Source organism: Rissa tridactyla, chromosome 10 (genome assembly GCF_028500815.1).
Source record: "Rissa tridactyla isolate bRisTri1 chromosome 10, bRisTri1.patW.cur.20221130, whole genome shotgun sequence".
Classification (NCBI taxonomy): Eukaryota; Metazoa; Chordata; class Aves; order Charadriiformes; family Laridae; genus Rissa; species Rissa tridactyla.
Window position 1 is genome coordinate 18,050,547 of NC_071475.1, and position 24,138 is coordinate 18,074,684.

The 24,138-nt window shown below is 39.9% G+C and overlaps 1 protein-coding gene across 2 annotated transcripts in view; it reads right to left on the reverse strand.

Annotated features, from left to right (window-relative positions):
* Positions 1–3,619: 3,619 nt before the first annotated feature.
* The window catches only part of SFMBT1 (Scm like with four mbt domains 1), a 76,219-nt gene continuing 55,700 nt past the window's right edge, over positions 3,620–24,138 (reverse strand). For both annotated transcript variants that reach the window (XM_054216509.1, XM_054216510.1), the window contains exons 7-21: positions 22,959–23,056; positions 21,761–21,862; positions 20,863–21,013; positions 19,311–19,393; positions 17,752–17,881; positions 16,940–17,053; positions 15,519–15,561; positions 14,186–14,250; positions 12,558–12,697; positions 10,555–10,664; positions 8,672–8,847; positions 7,734–7,912; positions 7,303–7,548; positions 6,679–6,807; positions 3,620–5,794 (exon numbers count right to left, since the gene is read on the reverse strand). In XM_054216509.1, the coding sequence (XP_054072484.1) occupies positions 5,654–5,794; positions 6,679–6,807; positions 7,303–7,548; positions 7,734–7,912; positions 8,672–8,847; positions 10,555–10,664; positions 12,558–12,697; positions 14,186–14,250; positions 15,519–15,561; positions 16,940–17,053; positions 17,752–17,881; positions 19,311–19,393; positions 20,863–21,013; positions 21,761–21,862; positions 22,959–23,056 (1,907 nt within the window). In that variant the 3' untranslated portion in view covers positions 3,620–5,653. The remainder of the gene's footprint in view (positions 5,795–6,678; positions 6,808–7,302; positions 7,549–7,733; positions 7,913–8,671; positions 8,848–10,554; positions 10,665–12,557; positions 12,698–14,185; positions 14,251–15,518; positions 15,562–16,939; positions 17,054–17,751; positions 17,882–19,310; positions 19,394–20,862; positions 21,014–21,760; positions 21,863–22,958; positions 23,057–24,138) is intronic.

Genomic DNA, 24,138 nt, shown 5'->3' on the forward strand with positions numbered 1-24,138 from the left:
TTGAGGGATCTGTCTACAACCCAATGAAGCTGTTAACATGAAGCCCGTGCAAGTGGTATTTACGTGGTCTGCATTTACCTTTTATGCAAGTCATGGAACACGCTACACAGTTTTCCCCACACTTCTGTAAGACGGAAAATTGCCCACAGTAAGCAGCAGCAATTATCATTATATTAACACCAACGCCATCAGTAACAGTTTAAGTATCTTTTTTAATTTTCTTACAACCACTTAAAACTGTCATATACCACAAACTTATGTACACTATTTACAGACAAAACAAGCAAAATATCCATCCAAAATATTTTTTAAAAAAATCCTCTGATTAAATTGTTACACCTGCTCAAACAATGGTGGGACTTAATAGGCATAATTTCTTGTGCATGTTTCTCTTCCATGTAGTACTTCAGTCTCGCTGCATATATATATATATATATATTTAAAAGTTAAAGAAAGATAAAACAACAAGCAGAAGGGACACAACACAATATGCATTTAAATCTTTGTTTAAGAACAAGCAGCTAATTAAAAAAGGCAAAATACAGGAAAAGTGCATCAGTTCCAATGAGTTAGTATAAGAAAGAGGCCCACAGGTGGAGAGCAGGTACCCTTTAGGGTAGAGTCTCCTACAAGACCTCTGATTGTCTACAAAGATTATTTAAAATTTATTTTAAAAAGAAATAAAAAAAATACAGAAATGAAAGAGGAGAGGAGAAACATGACACCTCCAGATTATTTTTTTTTCCACGAGGTTTCTTGGAAACTGGTGCTCAACAACTTCCAGAGCGGGCAAGAATTCATTTGTGCCCCGATACCCATTGTTCGTTCACACACCTTGAGCGAGCCGTCCCCGTGTCTCAAGCAGAAGGCCTGTTCCTCTTGAGCTGTGCAAGGCTCGAGGACTTCCACAAGCTCTGTGCCCGTGTTTGTGCTAACTCAGTTAGACCTACTGCCTCTGAATTTTTTCAGCGCAAGACCTGCTCGCTTCCATGGCTTAAAGCTGAGCCAAACACTGCTGGCTTTGCACCTAACACAATACATTTGTCTTCTCATCGAAAAGTCCACTTATATGTCTGGTGCATTTCAGGACAACAGATGTGACATTGAGGAAGCTAGAAATGACCGTGGAGACAAAGTGTCAAAAACCTTAACTCATTTTTGCTATATTTCATACAGATAATTATTATTATTTTTTTTTTTTAGAAAAACACGTAACAATAAGAGAGGCTTGTTGTATCTGGTGTTCCCGAGTCCCATTCTAATCCTTCACCCAAAAGGTTGCCTTTGAAAACAAGGCTACATGCATGTTTGGGGAAGGCTGGCAGCACTCTAAAATGTGGGTTCAGCACACAATCCCTTTAAAAAGGAGCCTTCAACCAACATCTGAAGTCTCCTGACAGAGCCTATGTCTTTGTGCTTAGTTAATTTTAGGTAATTTGAGCTCACAGTAGGCAGTAACCAGTCTGCCACTATGTGACAGGCCTGGTTAAGGAGTAGCTTTGTATAGGATCATCGTATTTTTGGCTTTCTGGTAAGGCTACTTCATCTAGTAACTTCTCCTCCAACAACAGATTTGGTCCAAAGGTATCCAGTCTCCAACTTGAGCGTGATAGTTTTGAAGCCCATTCCATTACATTCAAAAATCTTGCAAGCCACTTTGCCTTTTGCTAACAAGGTACCGAGTCTTTGTACTTTATACAGAAGAATGGAGTGCTCAGTCCAATCAACTGTAAATATATTTACACTTCTGTGGACCTAGCAGCTAAGTACTCCTTCCCTCCTTTAAAGCATCATTGTAATCAAGAATAAACACTAGCAAATCCTAAACCAACAACAAAATACTGCTGAAAGTTGTGACGAGAAAAGTAATCTTAACAACCACTCCCGAACTCTGTATGTACTGTTTCCAGTAATCCCAGGAGAGACTGCAAATGCTCCTGGAGTTCTATACCACACACAAATGAATCTGCTTTTTATTTCATTCCTCAAAGAGCAACTCTCAGAAATGTTTAGCGTTAGAAAAAGTAGTCTTCATTCACCAAGATCAGTGCTGTACCTCTCCTGTTCTGGAAGCATTGCTTTCAGTTTAGGATGGACTGCAAACTGCTCATACTTTGGGGGACAATTCTACCACATTAACCTTCCATGACTTTCTTGCAGGTCAAGTACTTCTCTATTATGGATTTCTTGTGTGGTGCAGAAACCACGCTATAGTAACTAAAAAAATCTTTCTGCCTAAGAAGGCTAAGCTTAGCACAGTACGAGTGCCACAGGGAGGCACCACCAGGTTTCTAATGCTATGACGTGCAAAACCAAGAGCGTACAACGCATGTGAAAGTAAAAGAAGCAAGAATACAAACCCTCAATGGGTCAGCCCAAGGGTAATCTCCTTTTACCACCCACATAAACAGTACACGAGGCCCAGTGGAGGGCTCATTTTCTTGTACTGAAGACATTTATGCAAGACACCACTGCCTTTCTCCTGGACTCCAACTTTGTCATATCTTATGGTGAATGGATGTGGTGGAGGACAGAACAAATCCCTGAAGCCTAAATTACTGCAGTCCCAGCAATTCCTGCTCGTGAAACATCGGTATCACCCAAAGCCAAGAGTCAGCCCTCGGCTACCCAAAATCCAGTTTTGAAGAAACAGAGCAACTAAAGCAGCACGTGAGCTGATTTCATGTTATGTTGGAGTAAGATGAACAAATACAAGTGCAGTTGTGTTATCTGCCACGCATAGAGAAAGAGGAACTTGAAACAGAGCCAAGTAGAAACACCATCCATCAAGACAAAGCCCCAATTATCCCTTTTAAATCCAGCAATAAAACAGAGTGCATCTTTTTTCCAGGAAACAGAGTGTACAGTACCCGTGTGCAGCATAAAAACATTTCACAAATAATGAAAACATCCCTTCTGAAAATCTCAACAAAAATAGATCCCATTGGGACCAGACTGTCAGTGCCTCCCAAAACAAGGCAGAAAAACCCAGCCTATAAAACACACCAAAGGTGACCAGTGAGTATACCACTAACCTCTCAAACTGCTGACTGCTTCATTTAGTGAGAAAAAGAAGTATGACATTTGTACCTAAAACCCTTGGTGCCGTGTTAACAGGTTCACTAACCTACCCTTAAAGCTCTTTTCTCTCCCGATAACTACTGAAAAAGACATCTATCTGTCCACGGGGAAAGGTGGAAGCAACATCTCCTGGCTGTGCAGGCCAATTCTGCTAGGCATCAGTGCAATAGAATTCTGGAAACCCTGAAGAATGACAAATATGATCCAAAAGCATCATCTTCCAGCTCAGAAGTTTTCTGCTGGTCGAATTTCTCAAGACAAGATGCTGACAGCAAAGCAGCAATGCTCCTTTCAAAAATTTTTTCAGGCCTAATGGCTTATCACTGAGCTTGTCCCAAGGGAACGGAGTACAGGCAGATGACCTAAGCACAACATGAAGAGCCAAAACATCCATTTGTTGGCCACGTATCCGGTGTGAGGAAGAAAGGTGGGGGCACTTTGATTTCTATTTAATTATGTTTTCAGACTCTGCTTACAACTTGGGAGAAAAAAAACTTGTCCTAGCTACACACTGCCCACCCTCCCTCCCTCCCTCAAGAATACTCAGCTAGTAAACCGTCTGTCTGACATTTATGTTTTGATTCTGGAATGGAAAAAAATTATCTGATTTTAGCACTTCTGTAAATAGTTCTGCCTTGACTAGGCAGTTGATTAGGCAGTTATTCTAAGGGGCAAAAGAAATACACCCCAGTTATTTAGCTTTGCTTACTCTAAACAATTTCCATTAGAGGCAGCTCCCCCTCAACACCTCTGTGGCAGATACAGACACATAGATTATGCAAACTCAGCTCTTGGTTTCCAGATGACCTCCTCGCTGCATCCTACAGCTCACAGCATCAGAATATCCGATCACATTAGGCCTAAGAGACCCACGAATCAATCTATTTGACCAGAGTAACCAGTGTTTATCAGAAACCAGCACAGGCATCTTTCTAAAACAAATTCCTGCAGTGAGCACCTTCCTACCTCAAATGCCAGGGGATTTCTGCAGAAATGTATCTGAATAGGAGATAATGGACCAGGGCTGCATGCATAAAGCTCCTGCCTGTGCTCCTTCCAATACTCGGAGAACAGACAGACAGAACGAATGCGAGCCATCTGAAACCTTACACTTATTTGATGCAAATCTTGAGCCTGATGCAGATTTCCCACATCTTTAATGGAAAGTAAGGTAAGCCCTGTTACTTAAATTGTAAAGCACAGGTATGCAGCAAGTGGCTGATTGGGTTTTATTACCCTGGAAAATTAAAGTCAGCAGTTCATCCTACTGTGAGTCTATTGATGGAACTAGATGTCTCTCTGGTCCTTTTCCTTTACTCTAAAAAAAAAAAAAAAAGCACACAAACTCCTTCCCAACCCCCCACGCTTTCATCAAGTCTGATCCTGAGCAGCTGTAAATAGTTAAAAATACAAAGTCATGCTCGTAAGATAGTTTCCAGTATGCAAACGCTGGCAGAGCTAAGCTGCAGTCCTCCACTGATTGCTGTTTTCTTAGTTTATTCCCTAAAAAGCTGTTCAGGTAGCAAAGCAAAAGTCTGCTGACAGGCTCTGTGTACATGGCCCAATTGTTTGCTGTAAGAAAAAAGAAGTAACTTCACAATTAAAAAAAATTAAAATTATCTGACAACCAAAACATAGAAAATGCAAAGGCACTTTCTCTTTCCTTCCTTTTTCCCTACAGCCCATCTGTAAGAGAAGTGCAAAATAATTAAGTTTTCTGACATCTGAGAAAAAGGTAACATCCAGGTTAAGCCTACACAGGTTTCAGCTAAAGCTTTGGACCAGAAGCTCTCCACGCTGATACTGGTTTGTACTCCTGCCGTGCCTACAGAAGAGAGACTGCTGTGCAGCTACAGACGATTTGTCCAGAAGTAGTAGTTCCCTCCCTTTTTAGTTCATCACTTCTACTGTTCAAGCTACAGAGGTAGTAAAAACAAAACAAAAACCAAACAATGAAACAAAAAACCAAAATAAACCAAAAAAGCCCCAAAAGGAACCACACTCTTGCTATACTGTACATTCAGAACCCTGTGGCCACATTGTTGTCCTAACAATGAACAAATTCATTAAAAAACTCAACATTAACACACGAATGTGCAAAGAGCACATTCCAAAGCCAGTGCTGTGGTAAAGCAAGTGTTTGTCCACAGGGAGGGAAGGGGATTCTGTGAATCATCAGGAACAGAGAAAGGTTATTTCTGGCAGCCTACATGCTAACGTAAACAGGATCCGTTGCTCCTTTTAAAGTTCCGTGCCAACAGAACTATTGAAATGTCATTTCCCACCAGAGGAGACTTTTCTGTAATCATTAAAAAATACATTAAAAAAAGGGAACCATAGAGCAAGAGACTATTGTGTTCCCGAGCTGGCAGCTGGAAGAGTAGCCCCTGTGTTTGCATTGGCATTTTGCTCCAGATGTTGTCTTCCTTTTGTGAAAGTGAAAAACTGAGGCTGACAGATGCTCTTAGGTCACCAGGGCCCCAGTTTAACTTCATTTGGCTTTCCTTGCTAGAGAGAAAGGAGCATGTTTTTGTAGTTGTGCTTCAAAGGTCCACTTCAACTTGGCTGCTCCTCAGTTAGCGAACTGCTGGTAAAAGGCAAGTTTGACCCTTTCAATGTGATGGCAAAGTTTAATAGCTGGCCCAAGCTTCAAGTCCATACACTCCTGAACGGTGGGCAGGGTCAGCAGCAGCAGTGCCTGGCCATCGATTTCCTGTCAGAAGACAAAAGACTCATTAGTGACTTTGCATTTTTATTTTCCCTGCTCCTTCAGCTTTGACTTGCTGTAATTTCAGATTCATGACCATTTCTGAATCAGATGTTTCTTTCATGCTACTCCAGGCAGCTTAAAAAAAAAATCTCTCTCTCTCTCACAATAAATTAACTCCTGTCTTAAAATGTCAGCTCAAATTCACTGGCTAGGGGACAGAACCTCATGAGATGTAATTTTTAAAAAATAAACCTAGTAGAAGAAACAAAGACAATTTAATGCAGAAAGTCTCTATGTAACCTTCACGTCTTTCTAGAGAAACAGCGGTTCTACAAGGAACATCTATCACAAACCATACTCATCTCCAGTTCCGGTAATAGTTTTGATAGATGATGGGTTTTTTATGGGAAATTTTAGCCAAGATAGAAGAACAATGTTAACTTGACTCATGTTTGTACTCTAGTTGTCATTACTTCAGCACAAAAATGTTCACTTGTTGGGCAGCTGTACAACGTTGTGATACCTGCAGTTAGCCTGCAGAATGGAAAACATTTATCATCTGGAAAAATCAACACAGTGGCAAAACTATATCACCTAGAAAACAGGCTCCTGCCTTCATGCTGCTTGGTTGCAGGCATTCTCTATAGTTTTGGGATTTGGATGCCCCCCAGACCAAAACGTCCTCCACTGAGGACTAAGAAACCTGAAAAATTCTGGCTATTCCCTGAATCCTCCTCTCCCAAACTGTTGTTCTGGATGCAAAGGTTGTCATGTATTTGTTACCTTGCTACCCTATTATAAAATTTAAACTAGTTTCTTCTTGTGATTCATTAGAGGGTAAGAAGCAGAGTAACAGATTCAACATTTTAACAGACAGAAAACCATACCTGATCAAGGAAAATTCTTGCCAGCGGTGCACAGTCAGTGGACTTGAGAAATCGTACAACGTCAGCCACGCTCCATTCCAGAGGGTTACTGTCCAGCTGCAGCTTTTCAGCAACTTCCATCTTCATGTCCTAGACAAGCCGCCCAGCACAAAAAGAATTCCCAAAATATTACATATGCAATGGACCAACCCTCCCCTCTACTCCCCCCCAACTCAAACATTCAGCTGCCAAATAAAGCTCTAAATTGTAGAGGTTTCTTGGTTAGCAGAGGTGTGCAGAATAGCACTGTGCTGAGGGTGGAGGCTACAGCACTTACAGCCAGTAAGCAGGGATCTAAACCCAGGATTTGGTCGACACCACATCACTGCTCAGGTTGAACCAAAGAGTGCTAACAGCTGAGAAATGGAAATCATTCTGTCTACAGCTTTCTGTTTAGGCTATACTACAGTCCTGTAATACGACTGTAATAAAAGTAATGATTTTTAATTATTCTGTAGTGTCTTCACAATGCCCTTTATGGGGTAACAGAGTATGAGAACACAGGTATGATGGTTAATATGCCCAAGATATTTGTGCTTGCCCAACAGTAAGCAAGCTAGAACACAAATCTACATTCAAAGTTACCTTTGGCGAAGGAGGTTTATTTTCATCATCAGAAAAGGAAAAGGTCCTGAGTTTCCTCTTCCGCTTGTCTCGGTCCTGAGCCAGGGAATGAGACAGTTCACTCTGTGTAGGAGAGGATGACAGTGATTTCTTCTCCGATACCTCTGATTCCTCAAGCAATTCATCTTGGTGCTCTGAGGTACTATCTTCAGTCAGAGATTCTTCATCTATCTCATCCTGGTCATCCTCCTCTTCTCCTCCACTGCCCTGACGAGGCAGGAAAAAAAAAAGCGATGAAATAAAAAAAATGGGAAGTTTCGGACAAAAGCTACGAAGGCCACTCATTTATCAGTTGTAACCTGAGGTTACAAGGAACTAACAGTTTGCTGTTTCAAATGTAGCTGGTCAAAGATCACATATCGTACCTACTAACGTTGTTGGCAGTCTCATACCTGGGGAGATCCAGCTGGAGTGTTATCCACTGAAGTAGAAGAACGTTTTTTCTTATGAACAAAAAAATGTTTTCGTCTCTTCCGTCTTTTATTTGGTTTCTTCATGGCTACTTCCAGGTTACTGTGGCCACCCGGAGGCCTGCCTATCCGCTTGTTTTTCCGTTTTCCATAATAGTGTGCTACCAGGACAGAAGAAATGAGCACCATGTTGAAATGCACCTTCAATGTCACTAGTTACGTTTGTGCATCATCAGGACTGGAAAATCAGCAGAAGGATATTTCACAATGGAAATCCCAATTCTGCAAAACTTCAAAATGTGTATGTCTATATTTTCCTCTTCAATTTGGTTTAAGGAAGAAGAGTTACTAATCAATTTTATTTGCCCAATAAAGATTTAATTCCTCTATCTCTGAGAAGCCCCAAATGATCAGATTTTATCATCAGCCACAGATTTGGTCCAATTTAATGACAGTTTTTGTAATGTTTTGTAGTTTTGAAACATGGCCTCAAAGCATTTTTTGTTCTCACAGTGTCAAATGGTTGAAGTTAGTTAAAAAAACCCCTAAAAACCTAAAAGCTAAGAAAAGAGCTTGAAGGTGTTTTATTTCGTTCCACAACAAATTGGTAAAAGAATTACAGTGCCACCTACATTACAGTATTAGTCAGTTCTTGTCCCAAAAGTTGTCTTAAGAAGATAAAGCTTTAAGCTCAAACCAAGAAGTTAAGCCATAGTTCTACCACTTAATACAGAATTAATTTTTTCTCCTCTACACCCTGGCACACGGCTATTTTGTAGGCCTGTGTATGTAGTGCTTGAGCTGCTCCTTGTGTAAGCAAAGCAATGGATTTTGGATTCCTTCTGTGGCCAAAGTCAGAAGTAAACCAAAAATATAACACCCCAAGCCCCACCTCAGTTTGAGATCAGCAGCCTACTCACTGTATTTAGTCTTTGTCAGGACAGAGCAGTTCTCTGAACACTTATCCAGCACCATCTGAGGGCCAAAAAGGTTTGGACAACATTCCAGCTTGATGCACGTTTTTCTACAGAAATCTGCCACCCGGTCTGCCGTCCTCACAACTTCCACAGTTGCACGGTAGCTCTTCCCTTTGTACCTAGCATTGAAAATATTGTCATAATTCATCCTCTAACTACCAGGATAAAAGTACTTCATTGAGAGGTGTACAAGAATATTGCTTTGAAATCAAACTCAAGGAAAACCTGAGCAATGAGGAACTTGATGGACTGACAAGTCCCGGAAACAGGCAGTCCTGTCTCTTAGGACAGGTCCTCAAGCAAAGAAACAAAACCAGCACCAGAGATGCCTGCAGTACCAACCACAGCAACACTGCCCTGCCAGCAACTGTAAAACACCATCTGAGAGGACTATCCCAGAGCTTAGGTGTTTTGTTTCCTCTGTTCACAGATGGTTTGTTCTTTCTTTGTATTTATGGTACTGCAGAAGTGTCCACTGTGAGGTAGACAGCTGGGCCCTAAAACCAAGACAGAGTGCACCAATTCAGCTAATAAAGGAAACAGCGGACACCTTCTAGTGAGCCATTCTATGCATATACTATGGCAAACAAATGAACTACTGTCACATTTCCAATCGGCGTTCATCTAACTGCTGAACAATGCGTCAGGGACAGTCACTTGCCATGACTCCACATATTGCTCTTGTTTGATTTAAATTAAGAAAAGATTTCTTTTTGTTCAGCAGCTTTGCTACGACACTGACAGAGCCGCACTGTGAAATATCTGCCAGAGTCATTCATCATTTCTGCTTTGTTCTCCCAGCACAGCTACCGGCACGTGCTGATATCTATTAGGGATGTCTCGGGCCTGCAAGTATCTAGTTAATGCACTGAAAAAAGAGCTATATCATCATAGTCCAGGTAGTCCTGGTGTCACTACTGTGGCAAAAGAAAGCACACAGCAACTTCAGTAAAACCAAACGATTTTTTTTTCTCTATTCTTCAGCTACATCTTCTATTTACATTAACCTTTCATATGATCTTCCTATTCACCAAATCCAGAGCAATCCTTCAACACATGGAAAGGTGTCTTACACATGAAATGAAAAATTAACAAGAATTGCTGACACGTTCAAAACTATGTAGGAAAGTGTGCTATGGCACACGGGGAAAATCTAATCTCTAGAACACATACACAGTAACCTAATTACAAGACCATCACTAGACTATAAAGGAATATCTGGATTTATCAAATATATCTAAATATGATCACTGCTTTTTTCCTAATAAAATAATCTTACAAAGAAGCTCCAACCCAAAAAGCTCAGCAGGAAAACTAGGGAGTGCTTTAGGGTAGGCTACTGGAGAAAGACTTCCAAGCCAGGCCATTTCAGAGGACTGCTACAACTTAATTTCAGAAGAATCTTCTTCCATTGAGAAATTTGTGTGGAAGTGCCATGGAAGCTGAGAAGCTTCCTAAGCAGCGTGTGCTTCTGCTTTAAAATGCTGACAACTCTCTTCAGGTGAATTAAATTATCTTAAACCTCACCCGCAGGTCTGCCAGTGTACATGCTATGCTGTACCAGTACCACACCACTCTTACTTCACCACTAGGTGCTTACAAGTTGGTAGCAGAGCACACCTGGCATGTTAAGGAGCATTAAAATCAGACGCACTTCACCAGACATCCATAAAGAAGTTTATAAAGATTTGTCAGTTTAATGGCTGTCAACATGTTGATATGCTAGAAGTCATTTTTCCTTCTCTGAAATGTGCGAAGTTAAAGCATAGACTGCAGAGAAGTTCGCTACTGGGAGCAGCTAAGCAGGGAACCGGACAAGAACTTACTTGGCTTTCAGGGTCTCTCCATGCCCATGCCATGCGGCCTCTTCATCCAACTGCAGTTCTCGCAGGACACGGCTAGGTTTGTAAGCTGCATTGATCAATAAAGTGAGAACCTACGGTGAAGGAGGGAAGAAGAGAAAATACATTTAAGTTATTTGTGCAATAAATCTGTTTTAAAGTGCCAGAGTAGAATAGGAAATTACTTCTATTCATCCAAATTATCTAGCATCAAAGTACTCATTCACAGCAGGATGACAGACAACTCCAGATACTGCCAAAATGAAAACTGAGAGCAGCCGACACTTTGGGCCTCGCCAAACCTTCGGGATTTGTCTGCAGAGTCAAGAGTGTATCTAGCTATTTCCAAGTCATTGCCCTTGAATTACACGTCACTAAATTAAACCCTGGGGGCTGAATACCACAAAACTTGCATAACCTTGGGTAAATCTGAGTGATTATCTTCAAGATTGTTTGACATGTGAAGGTGTGCCAAAACAACCTGCAGGATTTTGCTGCCTGCCAACCCACTACTTGCTACAAAATCAGTGCAGAATCCTAAGCTCTCCTCTGTTTTGCTTTCATGAACCACACTAAGACCTGTACTATAATAAAATAAGAATTTCTCTGGACCTGTAAAGTAACTCGAAGTTGTGAATAGCCTGAAGTTAGTGGCAGACAGTAGAAAACATGCATTCAAATTGTATTTCTTATTTTCAGTACGTGTTTATTCCGAATCATTCCCAAATTGGGTGCATCAGAACCCTGACATAAGAAACTTGCAGCTTTTGTCCTACTAACCCATCAGTCCAGAGGTCTACAGTTCAAAAGAAGAGTATTAAATATAATGCAAGTAACAAACTTACGCTAGGATTCATACACTGAGCAAGAGGCATAATGGAAACGAATACAACTAAGCATATTGGTTGAACTTTTAGCAACACTCAGCATCTTTACATCAGGAGGAATTGTGCATACTTTATGCTTTGAGGCAGTGAAGCAGGTTAAACCTTCAAGGTTAAATGAAGCTGCCACCGAATTTCACACTTGCTCTTCTGCAGTGCTCACGTGAGAGTACTGAAACTTGCAGAAAGGATGGGGTACTTTTCTGCATGCAAAAATGGAAGTTTTTCAATAATGAGCATGACTCTTGTCTGCTGGACTCTAGTTTTAGAGCAATTGTGCCAGAAATTGTGTGAGACCTTTCTTAAGGTCTCTCCCAGTTATGACGTGTGGTAGGGAAGGTAAAGATTCCACAGATGTTGAGCCAATTCCTGCATTTAAAGTGATTGTTTCATGAGAGCTGAAGTGTGCACATATAGTTATGCCTCGGGAAACTTTCAGCCTCTCAGGTCAGATAATAACCACCCCATGACCTTTTTTTGAGATTTTTGAAAAATAATTATTGCATTAAAGTATCTGTAAATTTTCTGTGAAACACCTTCTGGAGAAGAGGCTCTTTGCCATTAAAGAATGGCTTTTTCCTCCCTCTTCCCCTCCCTCAGTTAGGATAGAAGGCAAAACCACAATTTTATTTGATCTTTGCAAATCATATCCAACTTAAAAAACACAGAGAATTCTTTTAATTTTCCAATTACCAAAACCAGTTTGCCATCTCTACTAATAAAATCTGTATTTCCTCTGTTTTAACATCAACAGTGCAAACTGTAAAGGAGTTTTGGGATTATCTGAAGCTAAATTCTGTTAATTAAAATTGATGCATTTATTACAGCTATAAAAAGATACTAAGTCCTTTGATTGTGGTAATTACAGGTTACTCTCTTTTAACCTAAAATAAAGTTTAGCAGTGAAGGCTGACTGTAACTCAGATAAACCAGAGGTTCCAGCCATTCATAGAACAGTTCGTGATTTATACTTGATTTTATACAAAAACCACTCTTTACTCACTATCAGCATAAAATTATTAACTACTCATCTATAATTAGAGAGGCACTCTAGCGTTGATGACACACTGCTATACGCGGGTCCACTATGTACGACCACCTCACCTCTTTCAGAACAAGAACACAGTTGCCAGGTCCCACCGACTGAGGAAGCTCTGCAATCCTGCCTTTGTTTAGGTAAGGCCCTGAGAAGCACCGGTGATTGAAGTAGATCTTTGGGCAGCAGTATTTTCCATTAATTACCACTGAGAAACAAGAAAGTAAAGATTCAAATCACGCGCTACAATTTCCCCAGCAAAGAACAACTTCTTGCAGTACGTAATATTTTGCCTGCTGTAAAAAGGGAGGTGTAAAGGTCTTGAATGACACGAATTTGGGGTAGTTTCAGCATCACATTTGCAATGACAGCACTAGTTGCTCGATGTTGCCAAAATATTTGCCAAAATATTTTTCATACTTCAGAGGTGTTCTTGCAAATTGTCAAACTATAGGAAATAAAGCTGGTCATTTATCAGAAGAGAAACATTTCTTCCTGGCTAGTCTGATGCTTCACGGTATTACAGCCGTGACAACAGCCAAGACGACAACAGTCCCAACGTTTTGGTAGCAGAAGCATTTCCTACACAGCAATTATGGATACATTTCCCAGTCAAGTAATTATCTCTGCCCCAAACTTCCGCCACCAGAGAAGCTGGCAAAGTTTATCCACTCTTTATCCTAAACTGCAATATCTCATTGCTTTGCATTTTTAGACTCTTTTCCCTCAATCAGCAAACAAAAGGTACAGCAACTGATAATGTGACCTTTGATGAAGTGACATCAAGTTTTCTAAACCTATTAAGCCGTTCAACGCTGCTCAAAATTAAAGTTATGTGTAATATGTATTGCAAGATACTTATGTATAAATATAAAATTGTTTTACCCTAGCAGTGTTGTAGTTTTTCTTGATTGAGCAACACTAGCACTTAAAGATCTTAAATTCAGTAGTTGATAACTGGCAGATAAACAAACAAAGTCAAATTTACATTATGGGTCTATTAAAAGCCAATTAAAATGCTAAGCAAGCATGAATCAGTTCTATAAAGCTTGCATTTGGTGTAACTTCAGATGTGCATTTAACTGTACAGAAAACAGCAGAAGCAGCATTTTGTTGCCAGATAGATGTGTATGACTGTTTCACCAGCAGATGTACTTATTCATCATATTCATTCTTGCAACAGTTTAGAAAATTATTAGATTTCGCCATCTGGCACACAAAGCAGTTTACTGTTTGAATTGCTTTTGTTTATCATAATGATGAAGTTATCATAAAAAACAGACAAACCTGCTTCCCAAAGCTAGAATCTCACAACTCAAGAGCACAGATGCAGTGCGCCTGTTATGTTTCTCCCAACATTATTAAACATAACAGGTGACAATAAAAAAAATCATCTGCATAGGTCATAGTACACGTTTGGCTCCACATATCCTCTGCTGGGGAGGGGGGGAAGTTCTGGTGTAAAAAATCTAATTTTCAGGTTTAATGAAGATATCAATTGCAGGACACAAGTAATTGTATGTTTTTGTTTGTTTCATTCTTTTTTGAAGTTCAACAAATCATCGAGGGATTAAAATCTTCAAACCCTTTGCTCCCCTCCCTTCTCCTAACAGAAGGGTGTTGAGCAGCTGAAGAATGAGGCAGCTGAACTGTTACAGGGTTTTGTCTTTGTTAGCCTGCCCTCTCTGATCAATACCTGAGTCAGAAGAGTTCAGTTCCTGGTTCTTTAGGCCATCGTGAACTGTCCTTGAAGACAAAATTCTGAAATGAAAAGAAGATTGGGAAAAGGGACAGATGGTAAGGATAGTCACCTCTCAGTTACTAAAACCTAACCATTAAGTTGTTTTTTTTTCCTCCAGGCCCAGCCTATTAATCTGCTTTTTATACCTCCACTGTTTCACAATAATAACATGCAAGGACTATCAAATTCAATTTGGAAAGGACTACTGTACTCCTACAGCTAGCACCCATCCTTCCTTGCTTGAAGTACATGGGCTCCCATGCTGATGAAGACACCACACAAAGCCACTGACAATACTTTACATTTTCTGCCTCCTTTTAACTTCATTTCACACTTCATGGCCCAAGGCAGAGTACAGTCTTACCTTAGGCATTTTGAAAAAGATGGGTCTTAAACGAAATACAACCAAAATGACTCAACTACTCCAGTAAGAATTCCAATTACAACTCATGGAAAAACAGCCTGCTCAGTATTTTAGGAGCAATGAAAACATTGGCAAGACTACTGACAGATCTGGTGTTTGTCAAGCTGTAAGAGTCAATAAAACAAACTGTCAGGCATTCTACTGAGCGTTTCTGAGCAGGCTCACATGAAGGAGTTTCATATGCATGACAGAGAGTTTATAGATGAATTATAGGTATTAGCAGAACTCTCCTTTTTGGCTAGTCTGGGACAAATTTAATCTGGGAAGGAACTATTAGAAGTTAATCTACTAAATAACTCACACTAAAGCCAAATTTTCTGATCAACTGTGCAAAATCACAGCTACACATTAAGGCAGCCACATTTTCTAAGCATATTTACATTACAGAAACTGTATTATTTGGGAATACATCCAAAAGGGAATCCATTTATTTTCCCTATTAATCGTCATTAAAAAAAAAAGGCTCAAGCCCAATCTTACAAAGTCTTAAGATCAGGCTATTTTTTCTTAAACGCCCTCCAATACTCGCAGATACTGCAAACTTTTAGAAATGAAAGAGCAACACTTTCAACCCCAGAACTTCAATGACTCGACCTATTCAATAATTCATCTTGGCTGCACTATCATTGTTAAAAAACAAATTCCATGCTTCCTATCTCCTACTAGAGCAGTGCAAGAGGTCTTTTTCTACATCAACAGCAACTACCAGCATTAAGATAAACGGATTGTGGAATCTCTCAACCCTCAGTATAGCACTTCTGTAAAGCTAAATCTCCCCTGAGAAACATGATTTACCAATCAGAAAAAGAAAAAAAACCCTCCCAAACCTCAATAACAAATAAAAGAAAAAAACCTGTTACTTACTGTTTCTCTGGTTGAACTACTGCAATTTTTTTCTGCTTGTTTACTGAAAGGAAGAAGACGAAAATATAAAAATATATGTAGTAGACTCATTTCCTCTAAGTTATAGGCCAAAAAGAATCTATGTTCAAAGTCCCCCCAGTGTTAAGATAGCTCACCCATCTGCACTAGAGACATGCTGGCCCCTGTAACGTGAAGTAACCCAAAAGGTTTACTTCAATTTTCACTAAAAGTTCATTAAATCAGGCACGCATATACCCAGTCTTCTAGGAAATCTCACCTTTTGCACACCTTTCTTTGCATCATAGTCCCTAAACTACCTTTAATACCAGCCAAAAACGAATGATATGCTTCCCTTTTCAGCACCCAAAGGTGCCGAAACCTAACCAAAGGTTAGCTTCATAGGCCCAACTCGCCACTCTACTGGCACAGGGAACTTCAATCCTGTTTAACCACGAAATGGAACGAAATCAGCTGGTTAGAAACATGTTACGACTTAAGGCAATTGCTATGGAGAAAAAACAGTGTTGCAACTAAAAGTCAACTAGGTGATGGGTGCACTTCCTAATTCGGGCTTTCACAGTAAGGTAATAATACTAAACAAGGCAATGCAAGATGTGCCTCTTCTGCAATTTCAGGCTTTGTCCCCAACAAACGTCTGGATTTTTTTTTAAAGCATCTTTTCCCTAATTAGGTTTCCCCTGCTTCCTCCTCAGTCCGTTGCAGTGCAGACACGTCTCAGATAAGTTTCTCTTGCTTTGACTTCCAGTAAGGGGCAGCTCATTCCAATCTTACAATTTTATTATCTTACTTAATAAACATTCAGAAAATTCTTCAGTTTCTCCAGCTCCCATTAAACTTTAATAAACAGAGCTCACCATTTGAGAGACGACACTACTGTATGCTACCTACTAGTTAAAACAGGTTTGATTAACTTTTCAACATTTTGTTATTAAGGGATCGTAACCACCTGTCCCATTTAGAAAGCTAGGCCCCTTTATTTCAACGCCAAAACGTATACACGCTCAACATTGTTTTGTTATGGCATTAATTTTACTTGCGCAAGTGCAAGTGTAAAATCAGTATCAGGGTCAGACACATGGCAAGAACAGCTCAGAAAAAAGTATATGCACAGCGTGGGGGTGTGTGCATACACACAGATATGATTTCTTTATTAGATTAACAGATCATTTCCACGTGCACACACAGCATGCAAAGGTCTCAAGCCAACACTGCCTGTTTTGGAGTTGTATGGATTCCAACTGCACCTAACAGCCAGGAGAACAGTTGCACAAGGCATGGATTCTGTGTACATGGTGAATGTTTCCAAATTCAGTGATGCCAGCAATGCAGTAGCCTGCTCTTGAAGGTCTCGCCACCTCTACCGACCCAGCTAACCATTGCAAATAGAACAGAACTGATACCTATTGCTTTGCGAGGAGGTCTGAGCTGATATCCATTCGTCTCACACCAACCCACCGGAAATATATTCATTGATTCCACGCTCACTATACAGTCAGGGACGGGCTTCTTGGAGCCTGTTCAGTTTAGAGAAGTAAAAAATGAAACAACTCATAAAAATAAAAAAAAACCTCATTTGGTTAGTGCTTGCTATATGTTTGCTAGTGAAGCTGCTTTTACTTACGGTGTATCTGGAACACACTATCAATTGTTAATTCATCCCCTTTTATTGACCGGATTCTTTACTTTGCTTCCTCCTAAAGGCTGGAGATGGGAGTTTGCCATCCACAGTTTAGCAGAGATGCACAGTGCATAGTAAGTCTATGCTGATGTGCTTCCAATCAAGAAATGGGATTATAATGGAGAACAGCTGACATAGGCCTATTCTATCTTAATGAAGAACCTCTATTAAAAGTTTTCTTCCTAGGTCTGGTCAAAGGTTGCTCAGAATGCAAGTCACTCATTTGTATAAACGTTACAAGACCCTTGCTTTCTAAAAGACACTGATCAGCACTTTGCACAGGGCACCAGCCTAGCACTGACACACTGCAATGCCCAAATGCCATTTTTGCCTGGCTTAAATAAGCACTGTCATCCAAAGCTAACTGGGAAACAGACAACGCAAATGGCTTTTTGCTGCATTTTCATTGAGAAAATAGCGATTTGCTGCCCATATTCAGCAGGCAATGAGTTTGCTCCAGATACTCTTCAGGTTTGATGGTGGTACTACAGAAGAATCAAGTCAAATGCTACTCTTCTCCCTCATCAGGCTTACCTTCCAGCTGAAGCCAGAGGTAGGAATCTTTCAACTTGGTGACTGTAGCAATGCAAACTTCTTCAGGATCAACTGGGTTCACAGCCTCAAGCTTCATATTCTCTTTAAATCCATGGTCAGAAGAAGTTAACTAGGAAAAAAACACAATACTTCAGTAAAATACCATCTGTATATCCAGTATATGATATGAATAGCCATGAACAGGAGCAACACAAAAGCTTCAGTGTTTGAGTAACATGGAAAGATACTCAGGCAATCTGAGATTTCAGTTAATTAGCACACTGAATACAAGTAAGATATATTAGGAACTACAAAGAACTTAAGTTAAAAAAAATAGGCCCTATAGACACACCTAGAAAAAAACATGTTTGTACTCAAAAATAAGGATGCTGAGACTCACTGAAAGGATTGAGTGCTTTCTAAGCAACCAGGACTTCTCTGCTGCTTGCTACCTAAGTGATAAGTCTGATTGACCAGGCTCTCTATTTTATTATGTTAGCTTGGAAATCCATTTTATGTATGCAAGTAACATTCCTGCATCATCCAAACGAGTTCTGGCAGACAGCAAAGGAAGCTTTCTTTTCATTTTACATTTTTTGGATAAGTAGGATTTTACTTTATTCACCAACTTAGTCCCCATTTATTGAAAAATTCCTAAACCGTAAGAATACATATTTATCCACCTCTGAAGCGCCTGAATTAAAGATAAGAAGTAACAGCCAGACAGAGGAGTCTTCCTCCCACAGCCACTCTGCAACATAATTACAAGATCAATACATTACAAATTCTGTAACTAGCCTACAGTGATCAACTCTTCTCAGAAAAGGGATAATAAATTCAATGACCTGTTCTAAGATGCCACAGCTTACAAGACAGAACAAAGGCAACAAGAATTCATAGCCAGCAACACCTTCTTCAAAAAATGGTAATTATTCACTTTAATTTCTTCCCCTAAGCACTGCAATAGCCCAAGTACAGTAAATGGAATTGGAAGGCAGGTGTTAATAGTAACCTTTTCTACTTGACAAGGTATTCTGCTTTGGGAGACAGCAACACTGTCACTGAATCAACAAAAGCCCAAAATCTAGCAAGTACTTCAGGCACTGATTAATGCAAAATGATTATGTGGTACTAATTTAAGATGACTTGGTATTGATTAGTACAATGGAATGAATTTTTCAAGCTGAAAGGAAGGAAGATTGAAATAGTACACTAAGTAAATGAAAACAAGGTCTATTAAAAGGCCCTGTTTCCACAATTACAGGAGTGCCAAGGATTGATGCTGTTTTATGACTATTCTATGGACTCTTGCACATCTCAATTTTACAAAACATTCATTTCTTTTCGATCTGCTTTATCACATTTGGTCCACCACTTCCTTATCTAGGAAGCTGGCATGCTCCTACTACTGTTCACATACATTTGCAGTTTCTTAACTCTTCTGTTTCCTCAGTTATCACAGGCAATTTAATTCAAAAACATGCAAAAGGTTCTTCTCCCTGGAATCAAGAGTGTCATTCACGTGACAGAAGAGACATTTTTCTGCAAGAGAAGCTTACCGAAGGGAAGCAGCTCTGGGGAGCTGCCTCAGCACCACATTGTTTGAGGTAGTCAGCCCAATCGAAGTCCTGCCCAGGATAACCTAAGCAAAGAAAAAACAAAGGGGTTAGTTTAACAGCACGAGAACAAATGAATCATTTAAATTTTATTTTTTTTAAATAGAGCACCCAAACGCGCTCAATACCAATATATTACTCTCTCAAACACATGTTAAATACCAAGTCATTAAAGAGAGCAGTTCTTCGTCCTAAGAGGCTCATCAAGTTTGCTCACAGCTGTAAATCTGCACACATGTTTGAAGGGAAGAGTCTTAACATGGAGCCCATCAGGACGCAGAGCATCTCTCCAAGAAAAAGACAAATTAAATTCTTTTGGGGTGAAATACTTCACTTCCCTGTGATCTAATAAACTCAAATAACTGACAGGAACCGGGTGCAGCAGTGGGCTGCTGTGACAGTTTGAGGCTGGCAGTGTATCACCAAGGAGACAACTGCAGCAGTTATTCCAGTAGGACGTTGGAAGCGCTCCCCTAGAAGGGATACCTGTGACAAGGGTTTAAGAAATCAAGCAAAATTTTAAAACTAGTCTAAGAATATAGTATTAACATGACAACCTAAAACCATGAAGTTCAACTACCCTCCAGGGAGGGCCTAACCACAGGGCTTAACCTATTTCTTTTTCTCAGTTTTCTCCGTGCCAGTAGGACTCCTGAGACAATTCAGGATGCCCACCATTTCCGGGGGGGGCTATGAGAAGAAAAGCTTAAAATCTTTGTGAGCTCCAGTCACACACCTAGAAAGCAAGATTTCATCTTTCACATGCAAAATTCTAGGTAATGCTGGGTCAACCAAAGCCACTCTTTGTACCCTACCCGAGCAAAGGCAAAAGACAAACATCCTATACTCTTTGCTCCTCTGATGTCACGAGCAGCTAAAACAAAACATTCTGAATTCTGTGGCAGTAAGTAAGAGGACTCAGTCCCTGGTTTTACAATACCATTGACATTTCCATTTTAAGAAAATGCATAAATATTTCACTAGCTGAGGATCACTCCCCAATTCCCTTATGTCCTGAAGCAATGTTTCAGCAATCTGCTACCTTGCCTGATAGGTCCTTTGAAAAAAAATACTTCATTAACTTCTAGCGATAAGATATTCTAAAAATATTTTAAGACATTGGAAAACAACCTTCCATTTTGACCAGAAGCAAAAATCCAATGCAAAGACTATAGGCTTCTGATACCATATTAATTAATGCTGATATCAACATTGCCTTGGAACACATACTCCATTCGTTCAAGCGTTCAGGATTTTATGCATGACCAGCATCCCCCAGCCACTGTCATCTTCTCAAATCTAGGCACGTACCCAGGAAACTTCAGTTTCAGTAACTCAAAGCTCCTGCTTCTCAGAATTTGATCTTTATTGTTCTTTGCTTGTGCTACTACATGTAATTATTTTGCAGAAGTGTTGTCCTAAACACGGCACTCTGGGGATTGGCAATCTGTTTCCTCGAAGGAGGAGCGAGTATGACGAGCTTGCACAAACATACCTGGTGGGGGACTGAGATGCAAGCCGTTCTTCAGACTCCATTGCACAGGGAAAATACCAGCACTGTTGACATGACAAATGTAAGACTGGCTGGTCGTACGCTCTGGTCTCAAGTCATCAATCTCTATCATGAAATATTTTTCATTGTACACCTGTATTTAGCCAAAACAGAACCACATAGTCTTATAAGTAGCATATTCCGATCTATTGCTCCCTCTGCCCCATTCTGATAATTTTATTAAACAGCAACACTGCACAATGGTTATATTGAGAGACTATCTGTCCTGAAGAAAAAGCAACATTTCCTGGAAAATACACAAGAAAAGATTTTAAAACATGTTCTGGTTTTATTTGCACAGCAACACTTGTTTAACTACACCAAAGCAGGTCTCTTTAGAACCATCCAGCTTCTTACTAAAACAGGAAGATAGAAGTTGCTCAAAACCTGATTATGTTGGGGAGTTTTCATTTCAGCTTTTAAAGCCGTGTGTGGGCCCTTGTTTGAAGATCAAGCCACATAAACGTCAGAGCTTATACAGTAATGACATTAACTTTTGCAAAAACAAAACCCCAAAAATCTATATTCCACTGGATATTTGGATTATGAGGGATTATATCTAATTTTAAAAATCCGTGTTTGACAATTTTAGCCATTTCATCTTTTGAGCTTGTATCTTTTTGGAACATTTTCCCTCCTTTCAAATCCAATGTCTTCACCATCAGCAGTTCAGATTTTTTTTCACAGCAACCTGTCCCCTAATGGAGACAAACAAAACACTGAATTTGAAAACTAGTTCAAGATTTTAAGATAACCAGTTGATGAGACTTTCCTGAGCATTTAAGAACAGAAGTAGCAATAGAATTGAATCTTAGCAGGACAAGTTAAAGAACCCTGGTACCTTGAGAACTGTAGCAGGAGAGATTACAAAAGGAGCCATTGGGTCCAAAGCTTCTAACTTCATGCCTTCAGAGAACGAATGCACTCCAATCACAGGTTTATCCTGAAAAATGAAGTATCAGAGTGATTACCTGCCTTTCTCCATCAAAAAAAGACATACCTTACATAATTCAACTGAACTGGATAACTTGAGTTTTCATTAGTTCACTCTAAGAAACCAAGGGGTCAGAGTACCAGCAACCTCTCTATAATGAAAAAAAAAGGCCAACTACGGTCTCTGGGACCAACAGTTTTCTATGAGTTTTAGGAAATTGAGTCCTCAAGATTTCCTCCTCTGATGTTCTCCCCACAGAAGCAAGATTTCACAATACAGGGTGGTCTGGTAAATCAATAAAAATTGCGTTCTTTTCCCCTAACCTTTAGTGCTCATCACGAGCTACACTAAAAGAGAACTATAAAAGTCTCCATTTTCAGCCTAACAAAAATCTGCAAAACAGGGCTTCCTGCTCCACAATTATATATATTCTGCTCTGTATATGACCCAACATGTTCAAGAGCAACAGCCAGGACCTCCTCTTCTATTCTGCTTATGGGTCCAAACGAAGCTGAGAAAAATGAACTAAGAACTTGAAGGGCTAAATTTACATTCCTACTTCCCAAAATGTGTCAAGATTTATTTTTTTTTTTATTTCAATCAATACATATATTTAAATTCAGACTCATTAGTACATTTGCTAACACTCAGAATATAACAGGACACCTTATACACCATGTGTAACTGTATCAGATTGCAGATTAGATGTTACACATGTTAAACTTTCAACGTACTCAGAATTAGAGAGACTGTAGCAACCCTGCACTGCTCTAGAAAGCCAGTAATCCAAAAGATCAGCTGGTGATCAACTGGATATGCCATTATAAAAGATCAGAAACAGGGATTCTTCCCAGTATGACAACTCATGGCTCACATACTTGTGACTGGTGCATTGTCTAACTTAACAAGATTTGTATAATAGTATGATTATTATTTATCATTCTTATTTTTTTAAACTAGAGGGAGAAAGGAAAAGAAACCTAAAAAAACAAATCAAGGAAATAATTTTGAATAACCGTGACTGACTTCCCCAAATTATTTCTTAGGAATATAGCATTTTCATGATATCACTCACCGCATTAAACTACACATACTGTGTCTTTACCTTAAAGAGATCTGTAGGAACTGATGATTCCTCTTCCTCCTCTTTCACCTTCTTCAGGATCTCTTGCCAATCTGCTTCGCTCTTCAAGGACCTAATGGCTTGAATAAAAAGAAAGGAAAACAGTGAACTTCCTTCTTCTTTTCCTTCAGAACACATAGCAATAAAGCCAAAAATTTGATTTGTGCTCCTCCAGGTGCCCAGTTCGATATCCTTGCAAATACCTTCCTTCTTAAAAACTTACTGTTTTCTTTGACCTTTGGACGTGTTACAAAAAGGGACTGAAGTCAAGCAACACTGCATCACCTATATGCTGCCCAGTCTAGTTTTTCTGAGAAAACAGGGATCACATCAAGGAAAACTTCTGGAGAAACATATGACCAGAACGTAAATCCCCAGCTGGATAACGCTAGCTTGTTTTACACTTACGCAAGCAGACAGTTCAAGAAATGTTCCACAAGTCTGTCCCAGCTGCGTAAGTTACTCTTTTACAATCTGTAATCGCAGACCACACACGTCTCTGATAGAAGAGGAACTACTTGTACCAGTGCCATCACGTACAAAGGATGCCTGTCAGTATATCAAAGCTCTTAGGTATACATAAAAAGGAAACAAATCCAGTAGCTATCTAATATTTTAAAAAGACTTTATTCACTGAAAGAGCACTGTGGAATCCAGCCATCTTGTTTCTGTCAGCTATTTAGTGTCTCCCTGCACACACTCCTGATTTCAACAGAGCTTGGTCAAGCACTAGCAAAGGTAATATGCTCAGTCATTTCACCAGAAATTGGTTTGGTCTCCTCAGTACGATTTCTCCTTGCCGTAAGGGGAAGACACTTAAAAAACACCGTGCCAAAAACAACGGTTCTAAACAACCTGAACTTCCCCCAGCTAATAGCAGAGTGTGCAGAACCTTAGATGTAGACCTGCCTTTGCAGAAAGGCTTCGTGGCTCAACGTTCTGCAGTTTTATCCCAAGGTTTCCCCTCATCAGGAAACATGTTAGATCACTGCTCAGCTCATAAGCAATTAATTTGGGTTTTAGCGATTTTATGCCCCTCTTCTTTGATGACTCACCCTGACATGCACATGCCTGGAAAACATGGTCATCTGTCCCACCTTCTGCCTCTGCTTCCACGCATTCACTCCCTGAGCCCCATTTTTAAGGACATTTTCATATCTGC